Genomic DNA, 25,031 nt, shown 5'->3' on the forward strand with positions numbered 1-25,031 from the left:
GGCATGGTATCCATGGAAACTTGACTGCATAGGTGCAGAATTGGCTTGCCCATAGAAGGTAGATGGAGCATATTCTGGCTGGAGATCAATGATCAGTGGTGTTTCACAAGGGTCTGTTCTGAGGCCCTTATTCATTGTGATGTGAATAAATTGCTCGGATGTGGAAGGGTGGGTTAGTAAGTTTGAGGTTGGAGTGGACAGTGTAGAAGGTGATAGGGTGATAGGTGCAAGTTGATAGGGTGGTTAAGAAGGTGTATGATGTGTTGTCCTTCATTAGTTAATGGATTGAGTTCAAGAGTCACGAGGTAACATTGCAACTGCATAAAACTGTAGTTAGACTACACTTGGAGTATTGTTCAGCCTGGTTGCCTCCCTATAAGGAGGATTGGGAAGCTTTGGAGGGTGCAGAGGAGTTGCCTGGATTAGAGAGCATGTCTTGTGAGGATTGATTCATTGAACTAAGGCTTTTCTCTTTGGAATGAAGAAGAATGAGAGGTGTACAAGATAAGAGGCATAGAGCACAGACAGCCAGAGACTTTTTCCCACAGGGTGGAAATCGCTAATATGAAGGGGCATAACTTTCAGGTGCTTGGAGGAAAGGACAGGAGCATGGCAGTGAAAGAGTTCTTTTTCTTAAAACACAATGTGAGGTGCATGGAATGTGCTGCCAGGGGTGGAGTTGGAGGCAAATACATTAGGAACATTTAAGAGACTCCTAGATAGGCACAAAGATGAAGGAAAAATGGAGGATTATGTGGGAGGGAAGGATTAAATTGATTTTTGGAGTAGATTAAAGGGTCAACATCTCATTGTTGGCCAAATGGCCTGGGCTGTTCTATCTTATTGCTTGCTATCAATCCAGTTTCGGTGTTTAAAGAATTGCTGAGTTTTTTGCTTAATAGTAACTTTCCAAAAGTATGAGTCAGTCCTGAAAGCCCCTGTGAGGCCCCATGCCTTGGCTGGATTGGTCATATAACGGAAGCTGAACTTCCTGTCTCTTGACTGCACTGATTAAATAAGCTGAGAATGCTCAGTAAAAGGCAGTCTGTTCTCCGAGCAGTGTCTTGGATTCAGTTTAAACAAAAAAAATCTTCATGGAGGAATTGTTTTCTTGTTTAGTTATTCTCCTTGGATGAGTTAATGAGTTGAGGGGAAAAGATGTGTCAGGGAGATGGAGAAGCACTCAAATGAGCAACTTGAGAGAGGGATATTCCTTTAATCTTCTGATTGTACACTATCAATTTTTGTAAACTTAATTAAAAATCCTAATCTCTATTTGAATTAATAACATTTGGCAGTAGTTATTCATATGTTGAAAAAGAAAAGTGAAGCAGTTGGGAATATTTAAAGCATCCAATAAATGGGGAGTGCAAGTAAAGAGTGGGTTCTTCACAAATGGCAAAAACTGAACTACTTTATTTTGGGTGGGGAGAAAATCCACTCTTGTATGTTAAGTATGATGTCAAATTCATCTTTGTGATAGAAATTATATTAGTGCTTGAGTTGACTATTGACATCAGAGTATTAAGGATGTACTACATGGAGACAAAAGCATAGATGTTGTGGCACAAGAATGACTCATGATGGGTGAGGTGGTGGGATGGTGAATAGTTTTGATTGAGCTCCCGGGAAATGTTATAAAGCAGGGGTTTCCAACCTGGAGTCCACAGACCCCTTGGTCAATGATAAAGGTTCATGACTTTTTTTTAAAGTTGGGGACCCTATTATAACATTGGCTTTAATTTTATTTGCATTTTATCATGAAATGTGGAAAACCTTGAATGCTGATATTTGTCCTCTGTTGCCCCTGAAATGAGGAAGTTCACTGTTGACAATAACGATGGGTTCGGAGTTGCATATTGGATAGATTAGATAAAGGTGGCAAACCTCCTTCCCCAGTGTTCACTGGTAAAAAAAAAAATAATTTAATTATTTGCTAGCTTTATAGTTGTTGTTAGTGGTAAATATTTTTATTCAAAGGTTGCTTAATTATTCAAGATTGTAATTCTTTGATTCAATGGTCCAGACCTCTACCTGCTTGTCCAGTAAATTAATCACCATATAATTTGAGTTCTAGTTCATAGTTATGATATTTTAACTATTAGCTTACTTTAATAAAATGGCAATATTTATCTTGTAACTGAAAATGTACCATTTGGATGTCATGTAATGTAGTGGAACTATTCCCTGGATATTAACACTTCTGTAAACCAGGGCAAAAAAATCATGATATTTTGGGCTTCAATGGTCAAAAGTTTTGCTCGAGAGGATTCTGAAGTAGGAAAAGGAATACTTCTATCCTATAAAGCTGGGAGAATAACTACCATAGCTTGCCAGAAAACTGGAGCTACACAAGAGCCCATGTACGAGGGAACACCAAGCATACACAGGGCTGTCTCGGTGCAAGGATTGAGTCATATCAAAGGTTTCAAAGGTGCATTTAATGGCAGAAATGTGTACAATATACATCCTGAAATTCTTTTTCTTTGCAACAGGAGTGTCCCAAAGGATGAATAACAGTTAAATGTTAGAACTCCAAAGCTCCCCCCCCCCACCCAAGCGTAAGCAGCAGCAAAGCGACGATTTCCCCCCTCCCCCACCAGTAAAAAAAAACATCAGCGCCACCCACCGAATGCTCAAGCTTGTAGCAAAGCATCCTGAAAACCAGACTTGCAGTACCCCCAAAGACTACTCATTCACCCGGAAATTCGACAAACCACGGGCTCTCTCCCTAATAAGGGAAAAAGAGGTGCCCCATTTCACAGCGAGGGGGGAAGACCTAACAGGGAATTCGCTGATTTACGATGTTATGGGTCTGTTGTGTCACTTTTTCCGAGCTCTGCCCAAAGAACTTGGGTCGCTGGGCAAGCAGCCAGCTTGCTGCTTTCGATCTTCCATCTCTCACGGCACGCCGATTTGCTGCGGAAGCACCGACCCCAAGTCTGCCCGCCTCCGGAGCCACAAAGCCCCAAAGGCATGCTAGTCTTCTAGGCCACATCCTCAGGATGTCAAATAGCGGCCAGTCGTGAGACCCCGAGAGCGGGTCCCATTGCCCGCTAGGAACCAAAGTCAGTGGGTAAATCCAGTGTGGGATTTTGATCCAAGGAGGAGAATTTTGAATAACAAATTGCTGGGTTGTGAGCTTGTGTAGTGTGGGTGAATGAGATGGCATGAATTAAGGTATGGGCAGTAGAATTTTGAAAATTTGTGAAGTCTTGGATAATAGCAGGTATCATTCATTTGATAAAATATTAAAGCAATTGAACAAGAAACAGATGGATGAAGTGATACCGAATATATGAAGGTACTAACTTTCATTAGCTGAGCTGTAAAGTACCAAACGGGGAGATTATGGTCCAAATTTATGGAAATATTGTTCAGGCCACTACAGCGTGAGGACCAGATCTGCACAAAGATGTGATTGCTCCGGAAAGGTGCTGAGGAGATTCAAAAGGATGTTGTCTGGGGTGGAATTTTTCTGTTACGAGGATAGGCTGGGTTTGTTTTCCATGGAGTAGAGGTGGGGGTCGAACATTCAAGAAATTTTCACCAGAAATGTGTTGAAAACTGGAGGGCAAAGGTGTAGGGTTAGGGTTTTCAGTTCTAGGAGGAACCTATTGTTGTTTAATGCAAGTTGTGGCTGGAATCTGGAACACGTTGCCTGACTAACTGGAATCTCTCTACATTCAAGTAGAGTACAGGTGTTAAAGCATAGGACAAGTACTGGTAAATGAGACGGTTGATGGTCACATGGACGCGGAGCACCAGAGAGCCTGATCACGCTGTATGATTCCACATATTTTGTTAGCCAGCTCACTGAATAACCAGAGCAGCTGCCAGAAACCAGAGGGCAAACTCCAGACACGGGCAATACTGGAGGTTTAGACCAATACTGGAGGTTTAGACCGATCCTGGCTCAATGGGACGGTGAGACTCTCACTGCCTGCAGCACCAATGTGGCAGCAAAAACGATCACAGGGTGTTGACGGGCATGTGCAAGAGACAGCATGAGCTGCAGGAGAATCTGGAGAGTGAATAGGACTACTGGGCTGCATACCCTCCATGTTTGAAGCTGGTATATATGATCTAATAAAGAAAAATAAGGTGACGTGACTGCATGACTCAAGTTTAGTATTTAAAAACAGTAAGTTTGAAAAGGAAGCAACACTTCAAATTCAGTTATCGTTGACTGCTGAGTGTAATCAGGTGATAGTGTTGATTCAGTAGTGAGCATTATCATGGCATAAACATTGGGAGGGGCAGTGTGACTGGGCAGTGCTGATAAGTGAAAGTAACCGGACGCGGAGCCGTTCTGCAGTGAGAGGTTTAAACGATGCAGAGTTCAAATTCATCTGACCCTAGAAGCCTTAGCATTTAAGTGATTTGTAATGAAAGTGCACGGTAAAAGTAATCCCTCCATGCACCTTGTGTCTCCGTGTTTTCCATTGTTAGTTCTTTTCATTTGGGTCAGAGGGAATATAAAACAGGAGATAAAATGTTGGCATTCGATTTCCTTCGTTTTGTGATTTGTCACATGCTTATTAAGCATGGGATCGTTACTGGAATCCAACTACTTGCATTTAATTTTCTTATTCAATACTAGTGTTTCTATTTTGCTGTTCACCTTGAGTTATATTTGTGTGTGTGTGGGTGTATATAATATTTGGAATGTACATGCATCAGTGTTTTGGACAGGAATTGACTTTCCCTTTAAGTTGAGAGGAATAGTTTATTTCTATTAGATAATTAAAGCATTCCAAGAAGGCAAGGAATTTGTACTCAATCCAGAAGATGAGCAGTGGAATTCAGTTTTAAAAACGATCAAATTGGAGTTGCACATACTTGGAGAAAAAGTAACAATTAGGAAAGTAAATCTCTCTAGCTGACTATAATGCCATGCAGCAGGGGATCTGAATGTGGAGATTACTTCAAGATGAATGCAGGTACAAATTGCATTATCTCAAAAGTAAAACTTGTGCTTGGAGGATTTGGTGGTGTACTCCCTGTCTGGATTTAACAGCAATGAAATGTTCAGCAATTAAGATGAGGATTGAGCTAATTAACACATCAGTCAAAGTATTTTGGGTGGGTTGGATTCTGTTGCCAGCCAGCTGACATCTTCATTATTAAGTGTGTCTTTTTCATTTAACCTAGAAATCATCAACTTCATCTTGGTGCACCTATAACCCCTTTCCAACTCAATTGATTAACTTGCACTAACGACAAAAGGCTGCAGAACCTTCTTGTATGATTAGAGTTTGTTCACCTTCAAATTGAAGTTTGTCTTTTTATTTGATTACCTCATTTTGCAGGACAATGCCAATGACGTCACTAAAGAAACAGCACTTTTCCACCCCGGCCCTGCCATTTTCACTCTGTATGAATTGTTCTGAAAGTAATAAGTGTAAGCTCTGATCCCTAATTTGGATGTTACGTTGGGGGAAGGGGTCCTACTCCACCCTGCTGTTTTAATTTGGCTGCCTATTTCTTGTGTGTGATCAATGATGTCCATTTTAATTGCTCTGACACTTGCCATGTACAGTGCATGCTGAAGTGTAGCAATTTTCCTCCATCTGTAGAACATCACCCACTAAAGAATATGCAGGATGCCAATTTCTCAATTTCCAGAAAGATGGGAAGAGCATGTTATTTATCACGCTAAACTGTCTGTGAACTGCAGTGATGGTTTTCATCCAGACTTATTGTGCTAGCAAGTTCCACTTTCTACACCATTTCTCTCCCCCCACCCCCAACTCTGTATAAAAGAATTTCTCCTGAATTCTTTATTGTATTTGGTCATTCCTTCAAATATTTTCCAGAAATATTAGTGTGAACTAATTAATTACCCATTAACGCCTTTCGATTAGGCATGCTGTGGAGATGGGCAAATTTGTCTTTATTTACAGTTTTGAGTGCTTGTGATTACCCCACGCATAAACTCATCCTCTCCAAACCCACCATTTCAAGAACCCAAGGACAATAATCTTATGATTAATATGCATGTGTAAAAGCAGGGAAGGGAAAATCAAATGCTAACAATTGATCTCAATATCAGCTCAACCCTTCATTTTTCTTGCTTACTAACTGGGTGTCCTGGTCCATTATGAGTTTAGGTAAAACTACATGATTGCTGGTCCTTAAGCAGGGGAGTAATAGCCATTTAAACTGGAATTTCATTTGACATGTCCTCTAGAAACTGGGATGACAATTAAGCTGAGCTGAATGAACTTCAATGAAAAGAAAGCTTTTAAATGTTACTTAAAATATTTTTTCATTGTTTAATTCAATTATCAAGGCTACATGTTGTTCCATTCTTAAGACACTGGTTCTCTAGCAGATGCATATGGGGAATGAGCCCTCTTTGGGGGATGTATCATATTTGCCATGGTGAATTCTGATCATGCACTGCTAATTCATTTATCTTCTATTCATCATCAGTGATGTTACACTTTCTCTAATTGATGACTGAAGAAAATGGAAGAGAGGTAATGTTTGAACATTGTATCCAAAGTTTGTTTATTTGATTTGGTGATGGCTGCAAGATGCTGAAGGCCTTGCCAAAACACTCACTGCATGGTGGCGATACGAATGGGGTGACCAGGAATAGTTGCAATATTTAATCTGAATTTCAAAATATCAATGGTCGCATCCCATTTTTCATTTTAAAGATCATGTGGTCAATTGAACGTGCTAATTCAGTAATCCACTTGCAGTTTGCTGGTTTTGTGTTTGATTTTAATCCTTTGAACAATTACTGCTTGGACCATCCAAAAGCACTTTGGTATGAAAAGAAGCATCCTAATTCTTACTGCTGCTGCTAAGATACTAAAGCCTGGTTCAACAAAATTAATTTCGAAGAAGAAATGTAAAATTGTCTTTATAATTTTACAATTTTCATCTGAGTGCCTGCTCATTCATTACGTAGGTATCCCAGACAATATTTGGTCATTTTTAAGCTTGTGCGCTTGCAGACCCTAGTGTTAACAACTTAATGCCTCGCAACATAAGCTTGTGTTTTAAATGGCAGCTGAACTAATACCTGTCACAAGGCAGGCTGCTAATGGCACATGCAACAGGTTTCAACTTAATGCTTAGAAATGCTCGAATCGTCTCTTGGTCCATAGCATCTCCCCAATAAACGTCTTCCCTCCCTTTGCAGAGCACAAGCAATTGAAAACTACTATCAGGTCATGTCAAAGAACCTGCAGATGTCGAAGGTGCAGGCTAAGAAATTGTTGTCTTCGTCTGTCAGAAGAAGAACAGTAAGGCTTTGCTCAACTCTCACCAACTGGGCAGATGAGGCTTTAGCAAGTATAACAGAGCGGAGAAGAGAATTGAACTGAGTGTCAACTGTCTGCAATTGCTTCCATTTTGGATTTCTGCCCCGAAGTTCCCAAGAGGAAAACAAAATGACATCATTCATGCCTCTTCTGCTTCTGTCTCATCGTAAATACAGTGTTAGGGTATAGCTGCATTAAATTCCGTTTTATATCCATGTTGGCTTTGGTATATAGAAGTACTGATTTGTACTTATTTTAGCTTATTTCAAAGTTTTTTGTTCTTGTCCTCAGTGGAATTGGCTATCAAATGGGATTGCAGCAGCATGCTGGCTGATAACATAGTGCCAATTCAGTGCTAATCAACAATGACTAAATGTCTTCCAAAGAGTACAAGTGAAGTTGTTTTGTTGTCTCAGTAATTATTAGTGTTAATCCTGATATGAAGGTTTTCAATGTTTATAATTAATTTTAATGTACCCTTTATTTGAACAGTGGGGTCCTGTTGATATATTGACTTTCTGCAGGTTCCTTTTTATGCTGTAAATCTTTACAGATTTTAAAGATGACTTTTGCAGATAAAACTGAAGTTTATTGTATATTTTGCAGATAATTTCCACCATTTCCAATTCTGAATAATTTGCTTGCTGCCCTAGTATCGAAATGTCTCTGGAATAATCAAATGAAATATTAAGTATTGGACTCAGCTGTGAGGTTTCCACACACAAGTATTCACAGAAAGGTTTAAACAAACCTTCCAATTCATTATCGATGTGAGACTCCAGCATTTTTGTTATTTTGTCATGTTTTTATTGAATTGGGGAGAATTAACAGCTTTGGAATGTCACAAAGAATATGCTATTCTCTACATGTACAAGTGGCCTGTTTGTGCTATGGTGTTGTAAAGCTCTTGGCTCTTGCCAGGATACTTAAATTCGCCTTTTGCAATCGTGATGGTATTGAATTTGCTGATCACAAAGTTCTTGAGCCCTATCCGATATACTGTAGATTGTTACAGGTACCCTCACTAAAGGGAGTTCATACTTTAGCCACTCCATCTTCAAAGGTTAGTTCACCTCCCTGTTTATCCTCCATGGCGAGTTTAACTGCCAATACCCATTATTTGAGTGTTGGGTGCTCCCTCAATGAAGGAGAAACTTCCAGCTAACAAAGTAGTTTAGTTCAAACACTGTTCATTATTTTTTAGTTTGTGTTAAAACAAATAAAAATCCTCTGAACTTTCAATCTTAAAGATTTCCAAAACACAGGTACAATAAGCTAAAAACACATGCAAACACATCGTTCATCACAGAACTCGAAGGAATGTATTCCATTTTATCACGCTTCTTGATGCTCCTTAACCATTCCCAATAGCCTGACTGTTCTCTTACATTTGTACTGTTTTCCCACCATTTGGCTGACTTCACACAAGTGATATTTCAGATACCTTTCTCACACGGGTGGTCTGAAAGCTTCTGGGGACGCCCACAGCTGATACTACGAAGCTGAGTCTGTGCACATCTTCCTACCATCGACAGATGAGCTATTTGATGTGCTAAGTGACGGTATCAATCTGGAGCCTTTTTTAAAAAGGAATTGCAGTGGAATAGGCTTTAATGTACAAGTTATCAGTATAGCATGTGCTGGGATAGCCACCTTTCTCCTTGTGGTAATTCTTTTGCCATTGTATACATGCAAGATGTAGTAAGACGGATTAAGTCAAAAATATAAACCATGATACTATAAAGCTATCATTAGCACTGAAAAGGAAACTTTTTTTTTGTTACTTGGTTACTAAAACCCTGACCTCCCTTACCATAGTAAAATCCATCCCTACAGTTTGTTTTGCCTATTAATTGGCTAATTTACTACCATAGCAATGAAGTGGCCTGGAGAATCTCCCAAGATGTGTAGCACCTTTTTAATTGGTTGAGTCCATAATAATTCATAAATATTCTTCCACGTGGAAGTGGTGTGTGTGCACTGCTTTGTGAACTTAATTATCAAGAAATCAATATTAACATTAAAATATAAATCAGGACTGGTTCTGTCCTGACGAAGGGTCTCGGCCCGAAACGTCAACAGCGCTTCTCCCTATAGATGCTGCCTGGCCTGCTGTGTTCCACCAGCATTTTGTGTGTTTTGTTGTCTGTCATATTTATTTGTTTTAGACATTATTCTTGTGCTATAGCCTCCGCAAATTAAGCTATATGACACCATAAAGGATGCTCCTGCCGGTAATTGAGTGGATCTTCCTGGATTTTGATTGCTAATCCATTGCAGTACCGTATTTAGGAACGGTTCTCCGAAGGACGTGCTACGTTAGGTTGTGGAGAAGATGAATCTGCATTTTCCATAACAGCTGAGGATTCTAAGTCATGATTCTTAGAAATGTATTCCCACTTTAAAGTGTCATCTTGTAAAAGTGTTTGCCATTTCCCATATCTAGTTATGATAGCTCTCCATTCATTTGTTGGTAATTTCCTATCTTTTTTTTTGAAGTTGCAAACTCTGTATAGTTGTTTTGTTCCCTTGCAGTGATCTAACAGAATACCACAGTAAGCCATCATTAGCAGGCAGTAAATCTCTGTTCTATTGGGGTGAAATTGAGGCTTGGTGTATGTGGAGGTGGGGGTGGGGGTGGCGGGTGGCGGTGGAGGTGGAGGTGGGGGGGGGGCCTATGTTCTCATTAGTGCAAATGGCTGCAGCGGTTTTTGGAGAAACAGTGATTTGCAGAACGAGATATTAAGTCTCTTGATTGGAGAGCTTTACTTTCTGGAGTGCATTCATCAATTTCTCTAACGCCTCAATCTTTTGAGGTAAAAGCATGCTTTATTTTCCGTTGTACATCTGTTGTATAATGGTTTTAGCAATTGAGCATAGTCACCCTTGAAAACCCTGGCATAAGAGTCAATATGCCTAGTTGTAGAATACACCTTCTGGTGCTACTTGGTCACGTCCTCAGTGATGAACCCGGGGTTGTAGAATGTTTTGGGTCTTTAATCATCAGATACCCTCGCCCGGGCGACCCAGCCGGGGGTGATCAGCCCCCAACTTGTGTCCAAGTGGTGCAATAATCCACGGATCCATAGCCACCGCGAGGCCTTTTCCGCAGCCTCCAGAATGTTCTTGGTGGCTCTTCTGCACTGCAGTCCTTTTACTCCAAGGAGTTTAAGAGTCCGCTGTAATGAATGGCCAGCAAAGCCCCGGCACCCACTTCGACTGGCTCACAGCGAGCTCTCTAGCCATTGCTCCCAACTTCGACTGGCTCACGGCGAGCTCTCCAGCCATTGCTCCCAACTTCGACTGGCTCACGGCGAGCTCTCCAGCCATTGCTCCCAACTTCGACTGGCTCACGGCGAGCTCTCCAGCCATTGCTCCCAACTTCGACTGGCTCACAGCGAGCTCTCCAGCCATTGCTCCCAACTTCGACTGGCTCACAGCGAGCTCTCCAGCCATTGCTCCAGCATTCTGCAACAAGATCTGTGTATTTAGCCCTGTAGTAACTCTGTGTCTTGGCAGAGCAGAGTAGCTGCAATGATCTCTGGGAACTTGAGCTGCCTCCCTGAGTCGACTTTGAGCTGCCAGTCTCGTGCAGTGGCAAGGAGCCCTCCCGAGGAGCTAGGCCGATGTTGAACCCTCTCCCCCACTCTAATACGGATGATGGACTGGTTGGGAGCATGCTGATTTTTGCTGTCTTGAATCACTGTGCTGATTGCGTCAGCCATAGACCTTAGGACTTGGTCATGGCACCAGTAGTATGGCCCTTCCCCCCCAGCGCCTTCGGGCAGCAACTGAGGATATACTCCAAAGTGCCCCTCCTCTGGCACAGTTGACATGCTGGAGTGTTTGCCATGCCCCACCTGTGCAGGTTGTCCGGGCTTGGGAGAACGTCACAGACTGATTGGATGAGAAACCTGATGCTCAATGGTTCGGCTCTCCAGAGCTCTGTCCAGGTGAACCCGCGAGGCTCCACACGCTCCCATCTAGTCCAGGCGCCTTGTTTATACACACTGACCATCTTGCTGTATCGTGCTTCCTCCACTTCTGTTTGTATCTCGCCCTGAACCAGTTGACTCTTCTCCTTTCCGCAGGTTTTGTTGTAGCGTGGTTTGGGAAAGCAGCCCGGTCCTGCCTGCCCCACCACCACAGCGCCCACCAAGATGTTGTGCCACAGCCGTGCCTCCGCTCTGTCACCAGCTTCCTGTGCCCGCCACTTCCTTCCGGTCTTCACGCGGATTCCTGCCAAAGCGACTTTAACATCAGAGGAGTCGCGGTACATCATAACCCCCCTGGCTCGAGTGACTTTGAATTCCTCTGATAGGCCGCTGATGGGGGGCTGTAGCTCGGTGGAATGCCCAGACAGGGCAAAGCTGCTTAAGGTCCGGGGGAGCCGCAACCACCTCTGGAGAAACTGACTGGTGGTCTTCTCTAGAACCTCTAGTGTTGGCATTGGCACCTTGTAGACTAGGAGAGGCCAGAGCAGCCTTGGCAAGACTCCCTGTTGGTCATCCAGGCTTCAAATTTTCCTGGAAGCCCCGATTTGTCAATCGCGGTGAGCCAGGTTATCAAGTTGCTCCTGGTTTGTTGAAGTGCAGCTGTATCCTTCAGGGAACTGTTGAAGATCTTGCCTAGGCTCTTGACTGGGTTTTCTATCACTGTTGGAATCTGGATCCCTCGCAGGGTAAAGCGGAACAAGTCGGCCACTCTTCCCTTCTGCAGGACCAGAGACCTAGACTTGGCTGGTTTGAAGCTCATCCTTGCCCATGAGATGAGCTGTTCCGGCCCTTGAAGGAGCCATCTGCACCCAGGGACGGATGTTGCCATCACCGTCAAGACGTCCATAAATGTTCTTATGGGGGGGCTGCCGAGTGCCAGATCTAGACACGGGGCCTCTACATTCCACCTCCGCTGACTTGACAATCATGGTCACGGACAATGAGAAGAGTGACACTGAGATAGTGCAGCCAGTGATTATGCCCTTCTCCAGCCGATGCCAGGCGGATGTTAGTGACCCTGAGGAGACTCTCCACCTGACGTTGCTGTAATAGTCCAGAATGAAGTTTCAGATCATCTCGGGAACATGGTGTCTAGTCACTGCTGTTTCAACGAGCTTGTGTGGGATGGATCCATAGGCGTTGGTTAGGTCTAGCCAGAGCGCTGCAAGGTCTCCTCTGTTTCCCCTTGCCTCCCGAATCAGCTGGGTCACCACTCCTGTGCTCTAGGCATCCAGGTACTCTTTCCCCCCCTTCTGTACTGAGGTGTCTATGTATCCATTCTTCAAGAGTACCTCAGTTAAATGTTGGGCCACAATCTTGAAGAAGATCTTCCCTTCAACGCTGAGCAGCGAGATGATACAAAACTGCTCGATTTCGCTTGAATCCTCTTGGTATCCAGACACCCTCTGCTTGCCTCCACTGAACAGCGACCTTTCCTCTCCGCCAGATCACCTTTAAGTTCTTCCAGAATCGCACAAGGAGCCTTGGGCGCTGCTTGTAGACTTTGTAAGGCACTCCGCTGGGGCCAGGGGCGGAACTTGCTCTTGCTGCTTTGGTGGGCTCAGACACTGAATTGGGTCCTCACACGGGCTGAGGTCCTGCTCTCTCGAGGTGTCACTGAAAATGATTCTGAGATGGTGGTTTATCTCCTCTGCAGAACAAGTGAGATGGCCGCTTCGCTTCTGTCCCAGTATCCTCTGGGTGAAGCCGACGGGATTGGTAATGAAAGCACTGGGCTTTCAGGCCCTGTCCGTGCCCTTCCTTCGGTGCCACTCAGCCCACCCGAGTGTAATGAGCCTCCTCCTCGTGATATCCGTGAGGTCTGACAGGGCAGTTTGCTCCTCTGCCTAACGATGATTGTAAGGCCTTGGCATCTTTGGATATCCCATTCAAAATTTTTTCTTTGTCTAGATTCAGGGGTTAAACCATGTCTCTTATTGGTGATTACCATCCATAGGAAATTTACTTCTGTAATAGTTGAGATTTTTAAATGTTAATCAAATAGCCTCCTGTATGTCAGCCTTTGAATGTCGGTCTCAAACTGTGTCAAATGCTACTTAACTTCCCTTTTTTTTCAGTCCTCCTGAGTTCAATATCCCCTATTTGAGTTGTAGGGCCTACCACCCTACGAACCTTCCAGCTAACAAAGTAACTTTAATTGTATTTATTTATAAATGAAAATTAGGTGCAATTGAAATCTCAGAAGATTTCTTATGAAATTTCTGAAGCACAGCATTTCCAAAATAGGTACAATTCCTATAAACTAAAAAGACATACCAATGACTTGCAGACAGTCAAGATGTCCATCGCAGAAATTTGAAGGTAAAGAAATGGATGCTACTCACCCCATCTTTTTGTCAATCATCTTTTTCCTTGACCATACCCAGCATTGAATGCCTCTAACATTTATAGTGTTTTTTTTTAAACCACTTGGTTGACTTTACATGTGCTATTGTTTTTCCCCCAGATACTTTTCCTCACAATGGTTTAAAAGCTTCTGGGATAGTGTTCCCATACAATTAATGCTGTAAATGCTGACTCTCTGCGCACGCACAAATCTTCCAACCACTGGTAGATGAGCTATTTGATGTGTTAGGTGAAGTACCGATCTGGTCTGTTAGCTTCCTTGGCCCAAGTTGTTTTGTTTGATACAAGTCTAATTAACGTAACCACATTGTCTTGCACTGCCTCTCCAGAGTAGCCAACCTTGTGCTCTGGGCCATCAGTTTGTGCTCTTGTAGACAGCTGTTTGCAAAGCTATATTAACTGAAGACTGGCTCCCATGATGACAAGAAGCTGAACAAAGAATATTGATTGGAAGTTCAACTTCCACAAAAACAACTTTCTTCTCTAGAAGTTTCAGCAGCTATGTTAGAGATGTGAGCTTGAGACAAAGACCCCCTGAAACTGGACAGTAATATCCACCACATAATGAATTAATTGCAACGACCATTACAGTGCAGCGGTGTTTCTCTTGTATACGCTCTCTAAACAATTAATGTATTCATTTTTATAAGGAGTATTATATTAAAATGTCATGCCCTTTCAAAATATATTGTCAGTTAATTATATTATTTGATTAAATATTCATCAGCTGAAACAAAGATGAAACTTGAATAGTTCTTTAAAAAAACATTTGACCTTACTTGCCCTTCGTAATCGTCTGCAATTGTAACAAGGCAAAGTAAGTGATTGATACATGTGGTGACTTAAAACATTGCTGTAAAGGTCATAAACTTTACAATCAGAATTGGAAATCTGGTGACTTTATGTTTTTTAATCATTCTGTTGGACTGATATGGTATAATTGATGAAGACGACTAAATGTGACACAACACCATTTTCGCCGGGGCTGGGTCAAATTGTTGGGGAATAATAAGGTTTATTTCTGGCCTCACCAGCTCCAACTACTCTTGTACATTATCTATATTATCCAAAATTATAATTCTACTTTTACCTGGAGTGGTGCATTTCTGGTCATTTTTATTCTTCATCCTCTGAAAAACTGGTTTACAATATGAAGGTGCAAAGAGTCAGGATGCAAATATTCTGCCACACTTCTATACAAAACCACATCATAACTTTAATAAATGTTCCAAATCATTTAAACAAATAAAACCACTCTCTTAGAAACAGCACAGTCCTTGTGCAGCCATCTTTTCATCTCAATAAAGCATTGCAAAACTGTACACATAAAAATCTAGACTAACTTATACACAAAGTACAGCATTATCCGTCATTATCACAAAGGACTGCAAGCAAAACCATAGTTTTACACCATATAATCTATACAAAAATAAGTATTAAATACTCAACACATTGCACTTCATGACAGCAAGAGGTGAGATACTTTGGTCAAGCAGATATACTACAAAGTGAAACACTGCAGACTTTCAATATAGTAAAACAGTTATTTTAAATATTTGTGAACAACTTTACTTTTGCAATCAGGTCAAAAACACTGAAATAACAAATATTAACAGACTTGCTCTGCAGAAGGAAATGCTTGACACTACTATGCTTAGACCTGTAAACGTTGCTCACTATGTACAGGAGTTTTTGTCATCTCCACCTTTTGCAAGTTTTAACCCCTTCAGTGTTGTTCTTAACCCTGGTTACATGTGTGGTTGGTCATTACTACTTCAAGGCAAGAGCAGCTCTGGCAAGTTATTTTTTTCTTCCCCCCCCACGAAGTTGAGCTATCTTATTGCGAGCAGCTTTCCTGCCATTGGCTGATTTGAGATACTGGTTATGTTCCAAGTTCTTAGTTACCTGATGTGGCCAAAGCCACCGTACAATATTAAGTCATAAGCCAACTGCGTTGAATGGTGGGAAAGAGGGAATGCAGTATGAAGGTACCAGCCTAACCTTATCCCAGGTAACCTACTGTGTGGGTGTGTAATAAATTCAGCCTCTTCCCCACATAATTTGGTTTCCTCTCAATAGTTCCCCCCCCCCTCACTATTGTCCCCTCTCATCCTCTGCTGCCAAAATCTCAGGTACAGGTGTGGTCATGTTGGGGAAGCCCAGATTGCAGCTCTCAAGTGTGACAGAGGCTACCGTGATCTAATGAACGAGCCACACTCTCAGAGTGACTGACAAAGGGCAAGCTTCCCTCCTCCACTGCTTCCCCCAGAATCTCTATCACCATCAACACTCTTTGGTGAAGAGCTTGGCAAACATCACAACAATCAATTGGAACCAGTGCTTTTTAAATTGGATTGGAAACATCTTCTTCCACGGTCTCACTGCCCAGGCATTTACCTCTGTGAGCAGTCACATGCTAGAGGTTCCCAGAGGGCAGTAAGTGGGGATGTTTCACTTCAAGGAAGCGTTGACCACACCCTTTAATCACCTTCTGCCTACCTGCTACTCCCTTCCCCTTGAAAGAACTCAAAAGTAAATTACTTCAAGAGTCTGAATGAGGCGTGCCCGACAGATCTGGGCTCACTGAGGTGCTGGCTGGAAAGAGAACACCAACATTGTTTCAGTTATCCTTCCAGCGGATTTGGAGGATTTTGCAGACAATCCTGGTGTAATTTTCCAGTGCCATGAGGGCCCTGTATAACCCTCCCTTCCCCACTATCACCAAGTCTCTGCCAGCTCATGAAGCAATCCCATTCCCATAATTTTTCCCCGTAACCCATTTTCCCAGTATTTCCACAACTCCCTCCAGATTCTTCCATTCAAAGACATAGGAGCAGAATATGACCATTCAGCTCATTGTGTCTGTTCTGCCAGTTGGAAAACAGCTGATTGATAGTCCCTTCTCAACCCTATTCTGTCTTCTCTCCATAATATTTGACACCTTTACTAATCAAGAACCTATCAACCACGCTTAAAATATACCCATTGATTTGACCTCCACAGTTGTCTAAGGCAATGAATTCCACAGATCCACCACCTTTTGGCTTTAAAAAAACCTTCCTCATCCGTGTTCTAAAGGGTTGAACTCGTGAAGCTGTGCCCTATAGACCTAGACTCTGCCACTACCGGAAACTTCTACACAATACTCAACCTAAGCCTTTCAATATTTGTTAGGTGTCAATGAGACACCACTGTCATTCTTCTAAACTCCAATGAGTACAGGCCCAGAGCCATCAAACATTTCATGCATTAACTCCTTCATTCCTGGGATCACTCTCTTAAATCTCATCAACCTCTCCAGTTCCAGCACATCCTTTCTCAGATGTAGGGCCCAAAACTGCTCACAACGCTCCATATGTGGTCAGACCAATACCTTATAAAACCTTGCTCTTATATTCTGGTCCTCGAAATGAATACTTAGAATGCATTTGCCTTCCTTACCACCAAGTCACCTACACACCAAGGCCAAGTTGCAGCATCTAATTAACTTGCCAACCTACACATCTTTGGGATGAGGGAGAAAACACACACACAATCACAGGGTGAATATGTAAGCTCCACGCAGACAGCACCTGAGGTCAGAACTGAACCCAGACTGCTGAAGTTGCGATGAACTAGCTTTACCACAGTGCCACACATTGAAATGGGACATCAGCAGAGTATGAGGGCAGATTAATCACACACAGCTGGATAACTGTCAATGTTCATGTAGTTCCTCTGGACTCCATAGCAGCCTGGGGGTAGGGGAGGGAGGGATGAGTGGCAGTAATCATAGTAAGGAAGGAGGTGAGAAAATGCTGGAGGATGTCATTGCCGGCTTAAACCCATTTTGGTGTAACACCAAGGAAATGGGCTGCCTTTCCCAGTGGAAGACCCAGCAGTGAGTGGAAGATCTGTAGCAATGGCTTTCTGTACAAATATACACAGCAGACAACCATGATGGGTGGACATTGCTGATTGAAAGTACAGCACATGCTACCAATCCACATGAAATTCTCAAGGAATGGCAGAACATGTCAGGCTGTAATTTTATTTGAAGTTCCTTTTGCCTGTGATTGCTTCAGGAAGGCAGATACACCATAATCCCATTATGACCTCATGCCCAAGCTTCAAATAGCTCGTCCTTGATGTTAGCTGTATGAGTAGATGCCGGGGGAAAATATTATCTAAGGCCTCTTTAATTTCTACAAGGTATCAGAAAATGTTGCAGAACAGAAATGAAACCATTAACGAAAATGATAGCTTAAAAGGAGAAGCTCTTTGAGAAAACAGAAAGGTGGAATTTAAGATGCGTTTTCTATGATTGGGATGAAGGAAGGCTTAATGGTACGGGTTGAAATATTGGCCCAGAGGAGGTCAGGTGAAGATTGTGGAGGATTTAATAACATTGCCCATGGGGCAACAGAGGTTACAGGAAACTTAGATGAAATTGTCATGGTCTGTTTCACATCACAAAGCAAGTAGCAGTGTTCATAACAGTTATATCATAGGTAGTGTAGAATTGAATAATATTTTCCATTTTTCTACTGCTTATTAACCAAGAACAAAATAGGGCAAGTCAATTTATGAGTGGGGAATAGCAGAAGTCATTTTGATGATGATGCTGCTTAAACAACTGACCTGAGAGACTGAATGTCACCTTTTGAGGCATAGTACTGTGTACAGCCAATCAGATACAACGATACATTAATAATGGTGCTTTGGCACCATTAGATTGTTGGGCTAACAAGAAGCCTGTGCATCTCCAATCACTGCTACACTGAACTTCAGGAAAGACATCAAACCTTAAAGGACTATTTCCTATAGCAACCACGGAACAGTCAAGTAAGAGTTGACATGAAGGTGGTCTTGAATGGAATGAGACAACCTCTGTCCCTCATCCCTGTTCATGGCCAAATACAAAAGAAGCTCCTCACCAGGCGATCTAAACTACAGTATTGATTTAATATGCACATGGAGACTTTGACATCGAAGGGAGCCCATTCTGTTAGAGTTTCCTTTAACTAATCATTGTAAACCAAGGGTTGCTGATGTTAGGAGAAGAGCATTGATGTGCAGATCCCTTATACTGACATCTCATCGCCAATCCCTAGGTATTTTTCAGAGCACTCACAAATATCATAGATTGCACCCAGAAGTTCGGTTGCATTGGTAAGGGAGGTCGCACATGGAACGCTACCTGAGGTCTCAGTGTAGAGTAAAGTAATTGGTAGAAACGTACATAACCACTGATACTGAGGGGGTTCCCTTTAAGAAGCTGGTCTGATGTGATGATGTAATTATGTAAAGGACTTTTACTGAACTTTGTGTTCAGTTTTTTGGAGTTCAGTAATTGAGTTGCTATGGTTTTTCTTAAACATAACATGCCTCATGTCGTTTTATTTGTGAAAATCTACACCATTAACTATGGGACTGATGCGAGGAATTGCTTGCAATACTAAAATGAACCGAGCAGCATACAGATCAATTTCTCACTGAGCATGATTTCATTAACCAGCAAGGGTCTAACTCCTATCCTTGACATTCATTGACATTACCATCACCACAGCCACTACACAAACATTTATTGGATTGTCATTGACCTGCTATATAAAAGACATGACGACAGACAAGAGCTGATCAGAGTAGCTGGATATCCTCTTCTGACCTTCCAAACCTTTCCACCATCTAAAATGCACATGACAGCAGCATGAGAAAATTTGTCCAAATGACTGCAGCTCCAACAGTTTTCAACCAACTTAACACCAGTCAATGAAGCCCATTGGACTGACAATCTATCAACAACCCTAACCACTGCAGTAACCACACATGCACAAAGTCTGCAGTGTGTACCATCTATAAAGTGCACTGTAGTTACTCCTAAAGCATCTCCCAAACCATCACCACCTACAGCCAAAAAACGGACAAAGACAGCAGATACAAAGAGCAGCACCACCTCCAGATTCTCCTTTAACTGGACCGCAAACATGATTTAAGGATATATTACTGGCTCTTCATCATTCCTGGATCTAAGTCCTGAAACTTCCCACTGAACAATATGGTGGAGTAACTGCAGTGGTTAATGAAGGTGAGCTCATCACTATCTTCTCAAGAGCATTTAGGGATGAACAATAATTAGTATCCAGAGACATGCAGAATTAAAGGAATGCTTACATATTTAAACTGGGCTACAAGCAACTTCTACAAGAAAAAAAATGTGTAAAGGGATCCGATGAATAGGCTAATGTATTTAAGAGTCAGCAGGGAATGCAAGCCCTGAGGCTGTAAGAGACAACGGCTTTGGTGGCAATAAGGACAAGGTGAACATGGAGGTGACTGTTGTCCCACAGGTAGCAGCAAAGGATCTCAACTATGGAATTATTTAGATATTGGAGCTCAAAGCCTGTTGGGTTTACACCAGGTAGGCAAATGGGGATACCAACAGACCTGGGACATGTGGGTTTAGCACGTGATAGTTTAATTAGTGGGATGATCTTACCATTGTTGAGCAGTAAAAACACTCTGGAGGATGTGCAGCATCATTAAACCTCAGACAACACACCAGTCATGTTTTTGCAATAGAGTGTACTGTTATGAGCATAGACTGAAATCTTGTTATTTATCCTCAGATAAGGTCAAAGACCAACATCAAAAAATAAGGTCAAAGATGATCCAAAGTTTTAAATTCTCAAAATGTGGAAACTATATCACTTGCAAGGAAACAGGAAGTCTACAATCATTTTGAATGCTGACTACTGACAGGAGATAGCACATTGCCCATATAGATGTCATGCCCATATAAGGGATTTAAACAGTGACTGGTGGTGACAGTGATAAGTGTAGATCACAGTAGTGATTTAGCAATCATGGACATTAAGGATTAAAATATTTCAGAATTGTTCAGTTCGGAGTAAGAGCACAGAGAGAAATCAGAAGTAGTGGAATGAATGTTCTCCAATAAAACATAACAAGCTTCTCACACTAGAAGGCAGACATGGAAAGGACCAGAATAAAGATTATGGGAAGAAAATTACTTTTGAAAGTGGGCTTGGTCTCAATATTTGATGGGAAAGATGGAAAGGCACTTTTGTCTGAGAGGTTTGAATGGAAGCAGGTGTTAACTACGCTCAAAGCCAAAGTAGTGAAGGTGAGAAAACTCATGGGAGTGATTGGCTGACAGGACCATGACATCAGTATGTATATTCAGTGGCCACTTTATTAAATACACCTATACACCTGCTCATTAATGTAAATATCTAATCAGCCAATCATGTGGTAGCAACTCAATGTATAAAAGCATGTAGACATGGTCAAGAGGTTCAGCTGTTGTTCAGACCAAACATCAGAATGGAGAAGAAATGTGATCTAAGTGACTTTGACTGAGGAATGATTGTTGGTGCCAGATGGGGTGGTGTGAGTATCTCAGAAACAGCTGATCTCCTGGAATTTTCAAGCACAACAGTCTCTAGAGTTTGCAGAGAAGGGTGCGAAAAACAAAAAAGCATCCAGTGAGTAGCAGTTCTGGGGACAAAGAGGTTAGAGGAAAATGACCAGACTGGTTAAAGCTGACATGAAGGTGACAGTAACTCAAAAAACAAGTTACAATAGTGTTGTGCAGAAAAGCACCTATGAATGCACAATGCATCAAACCTTGAAATGAAAGGAGGCTGCAGCAGCAGACCGCAAACGTATGCTCAGTGATCACTTAATTAGGTAAAGGAGGTGCCTAATAAAGTGGCCACTAATGATATATTCAGCTAATATAACTCGAGTTAAATCAGTACAACATTTGCTCATATTAACGTTGTTAGCAGTGACCATTCAGTGACTGTGTCCTTCCCACACGATAACAAGCATCCTCCTTTGCTTTGTGTGGTAACAGATCAGGCAGATCAAAGGTGAGACCTTCTTGGGCTGCTGTGAGACATCAGCCACAGTAAACTCTCTACAATCACCGTCTGTAAGCTCATTATGTTGAACAGCCTTCATTATTCTATCAACTTAAGATCCCATATTGTACCCCAACCCAGTTCCTTTAGAAGGAGGAAATATTGCAAGTGGAGTAGCTATATACAAACCACATTAAAAAGCTTCAAGAAGGACCAGTTATGTGCAAACTATGGAAAGCAGAAGGCCCTAGAATAGTCATGATTGGATGGGGGCTGTACCTACAAGATTGCCTCCAGTCCAAATATTCAGATAATGAAAAACAAGGGGTTGCATGAACATTTCAGTTTTCAGCCATGCTGGAGCCAACTATGGAATACAAGAGACAGTAATAAATTCTTTACACTTTCAGTCAAGAATGATATGTGCGCAATCCCACCTGATTGCTGTTACTGCCGCAGTGCTTGGCCAATTTGGTTCATGTCACTTTATATGAAACACACAAGACATTAATAACATCCTGGTTGTAGTCTTACCTTGAAACCAATTCTCCCTCTATAGAACCACAAGACTGCTATCGTCTGCTAGGTACAGCAGCTCTCTGGGATTACTCGACACAAGGTGAGATATCAGGAAAACTCTGCAGAGTTTGTACCCTCATAACTCTAGACTAACAAATTTGTGTAAATAACAGTCATTTCACATCCAACATACTGGCAGTCACACTGCTCACAAAAGCGCTTTGGGACGTCCTGATAAGGACGCGGAAAGTGCAATGGAAGTGCAACTCTTTCACTTTTCAAAACCGGGTAAATTGCCTCCATGTGAACTAACCCTGATAACTTGACATAAATTTATAGGGTTAATAAAGTATTTCATTTCCTGATATGTAAAACAATTTAATCAAAGGAAACCTCGTTTTCAGAACACGGTGCTGAACTTCTTGCACTGATTAATGCTGTTGGTGAGAATGTTTGTACAGGCTAGCTTTATGCTTCCTGCAACCCAACAATGGCTACTCTTCTAAACTATGGCAATGCCTGTAAGGTGAAATTTGACAATTAACACTATGAAAAAGCAAGTTTCTCCTTTTTCATTTTATACCCTGCGCAGTGTTCCAATCATTATTATTCGCCAAGTTGATTGGGTTTTTTTATTACAGCCAAGCAATGCTTGATCCTTTCAGCGAGGGAATGAGACAATGTACTGAGGAGTCCCCAAAAAATGTTGCCTCTCCAATAATTCAGCAATTATTGTGAAGGGAGCCAGGGATTCCCTCACTTACTGTTTCTGCCATCAAGTCACAGTTTGACTTGCAAAGCTCCCAAGAACTTGTGAGAGAAGTGAAAAGCCTTCCTTGTCAACAGTATTCCTTAGTGTTATTCTACACCTCAGTTTGTTCCAGTGATAAAAATATACACAAAGCATCCCAGGGTATCTCATTAGCAACGGAGAATTACAGTTGTCCTCCTCAATGTGATTTTATGACTTGTAACTCACCGGTGTTGTAATGTTGCCCAGAAAATGCCTAAAGGCCAGGTCATTTCTGAAATATCCCATTGAATTTGTGTAAGTGTTTTCCTGGTGGGAAGCCTCACCCTGCGGGAATGCACATTGAGGAATTCTGGGCATGTTCCTCTTTTGTGATATCCCAAAATAGCCAGCTGGAGGGTAAAGGTGCCCCCTCACAGTGTTGATCTTCCAATGCCTTGGGGAACCCTTTGCGATAACTGAAAAGATCCTGAGGAACCCATCTACATAACTGATCTGTAAAGATTCACCAGGGTCAGTGCCAGATCACTTATAAGGATGGAGGTGCAGCCTAGTGCAACCCTGCCATTGATTGGACAAGAAGAGGAAATTCCAGCCCAGCACTCTGTTTAATGGGCACCACAGCTCCATGTTACCCTTCCCGGTGTGAGCTCAGACTACACATGAAGCCCTGAACTCTCTTTAGCCTATGGTACATCACTCACACACCTGGCTCCGACTTGGAGCCTCCACTGCGGGCCCAGGCTATGCTGTGGGGATGCCTTTCAACCTTGTCGGACTCGGGCTGGCTCTGCGCTCGCTCGGGCTTGGGGTTGCAGGACGGCGGGTCCGGTTGCTGCACCGACATCGTCCGGCGCAGGTGGTTGCGTTTCCGGAGGAAGTCCGGCTGAGCGGTGAGTCCGAAGCTCCCCTTCCGTAGGATCATCCGGGTGTTGCTCTTCTTCGGACGTGAGCGGTGGCTGAACTCCAGCCGGGCCAAATGAGCAGCGTAACCTTCAGAGAGAAACTGCAGGAAGAAATGCAGAGTTTACCAGGCAGCAGATACAATCTCAAACCACTGAATTATCAGTACACAAATTCCCACTGTGGACAGTGGTGTGCAGGTAGAGCTGCTGCCTCACGATCCAGTGACCTAGGTTCAATCCTGACCATTGGTACTTTCAGTCTGGAACACAGAAGAGAACAGCCCAGGAACAGGCCATTCAGCCCACAATATTGTGCTGAACCACCTAAAAAGCAAATCAGAAACACCCAGACACTAATTCCACCTACCTACACAATGTCCATATCCCTCCATCTTCCTTACATCCATGTGGCTATCCAAACATCTCTTAAAAGCCTCTAATGTATTTGCCTCTACCACCTTACCAGGCAGTGCATTCCAGGCATCCTCCACTCTGAGTAAAAAACACATCCCCTTTTAATCTACCCCCCTCACCTTCAATTCAAGCCCTCTGGTATTAGACATTTCAACCCTGGGAAACAAATACTTCCTGTCTACTTTATCTATGCTTCTCATAATCTATCAGGCATGTTCTCCCTTTGACCGCGTGGAATTCGTCTGGTTTCCTCTCATATCCCCAGAGTGTACTGCTTGATAGGTTAATTGCCCACTGTAAACTCTCCCTCGTGGACAGGCAGGTGACAGAATTTGAAGAGAGCTGAAGGACATGTGGCGGTACTAAAACAGAATGAGTGTAAATAGATGCTTGGCAATCAAAGTGCGGACCAACGGCTCATTTTCTGTGGATTGATGATTCTGCAATAAGGGTTTGCAGCCATCAAGCCATGCAGACACCATCAAGACACCTGGACAATGTCCTACCTTTGCTCAAGTTCTTGTATAGCCTTCCCAAATAAAAACCCATCCCTCTCAATCTTAACAGCATCAACTGTTATAACAGCCATGGCCTTTTAAGGAAATAGTTCCAAATTTGTAACATTCTTCATAGTAAAGATAACTCTTTGATTTTGCTTGCTCTGCACAACTCAGCTTTAATAAGACCATAAGACATAGGAGCAGAATTAGGCCTTTTGGCCCCTCGAGTAGCTCTACATATTATCATAGCTGATTTATTTTCCCTCTCAATCTCATTCTCCTGCTTTCTCCCCATAATTTTTTATGCCCTTACAGATCAAGAACCTATCAATTTCCACTTTAAATGTCCCCAATGACTTGACCTCCACAACCATCTATGGCAATGAATCCCACCGATTCACCACTCTATGGCAAAGAGGTCCACCGATTCAC

General features: G+C 42.5%; 2 protein-coding genes and 1 pseudogene across 13 annotated transcripts in view; 1 reads left to right on the plus strand and 2 right to left on the minus strand.

Annotated features, from left to right (window-relative positions):
* Nucleotides 1-9,889, plus strand: part of LOC140731733 (protein PIMREG-like) — a 30,913-nt gene extending 21,024 nt beyond the window's left edge. The window contains exons 4-6 of one of the 3 annotated variants that reach the window (XM_073053465.1): nt 5,313-5,395; nt 6,439-6,485; nt 7,160-7,291. In XM_073053465.1, the coding sequence (XP_072909566.1) occupies nt 5,313-5,395; nt 6,439-6,458 (103 nt within the window). In that variant the 3' untranslated portion in view covers nt 6,459-6,485; nt 7,160-7,291. Of the gene's footprint in view, nt 1-5,312; nt 5,396-6,438; nt 6,486-7,159 lie in introns of all 3 variants that reach the window. The other 2 variants (XM_073053466.1, XM_073053464.1) reach the window with 2 other exon arrangements.
* Nucleotides 9,890-10,109: 220 nt separating this feature from the next.
* LOC140731519 (uncharacterized) lies at nt 10,110-13,582 on the minus strand (annotated as a pseudogene).
* A 1,251-nt stretch (nt 13,583-14,833) lies between these two features.
* pitpnm3 (PITPNM family member 3) overlaps nt 14,834-25,031 on the minus strand; it is a 626,734-nt gene continuing 616,536 nt past the window's right edge. For all 10 annotated transcript variants that reach the window (XM_073053476.1, XM_073053473.1, XM_073053474.1 and 7 more), the window contains one exon: nt 14,834-23,786. In XM_073053476.1, the coding sequence (XP_072909577.1) occupies nt 23,481-23,786 (306 nt within the window). In that variant the 3' untranslated portion in view covers nt 14,834-23,480. The remainder of the gene's footprint in view (nt 23,787-25,031) is intronic.

The sequence above is a fragment of the Hemitrygon akajei genome, chromosome 8 (genome assembly GCF_048418815.1).
Source record: "Hemitrygon akajei chromosome 8, sHemAka1.3, whole genome shotgun sequence".
Classification (NCBI taxonomy): domain Eukaryota; kingdom Metazoa; phylum Chordata; class Chondrichthyes; order Myliobatiformes; family Dasyatidae; genus Hemitrygon; species Hemitrygon akajei.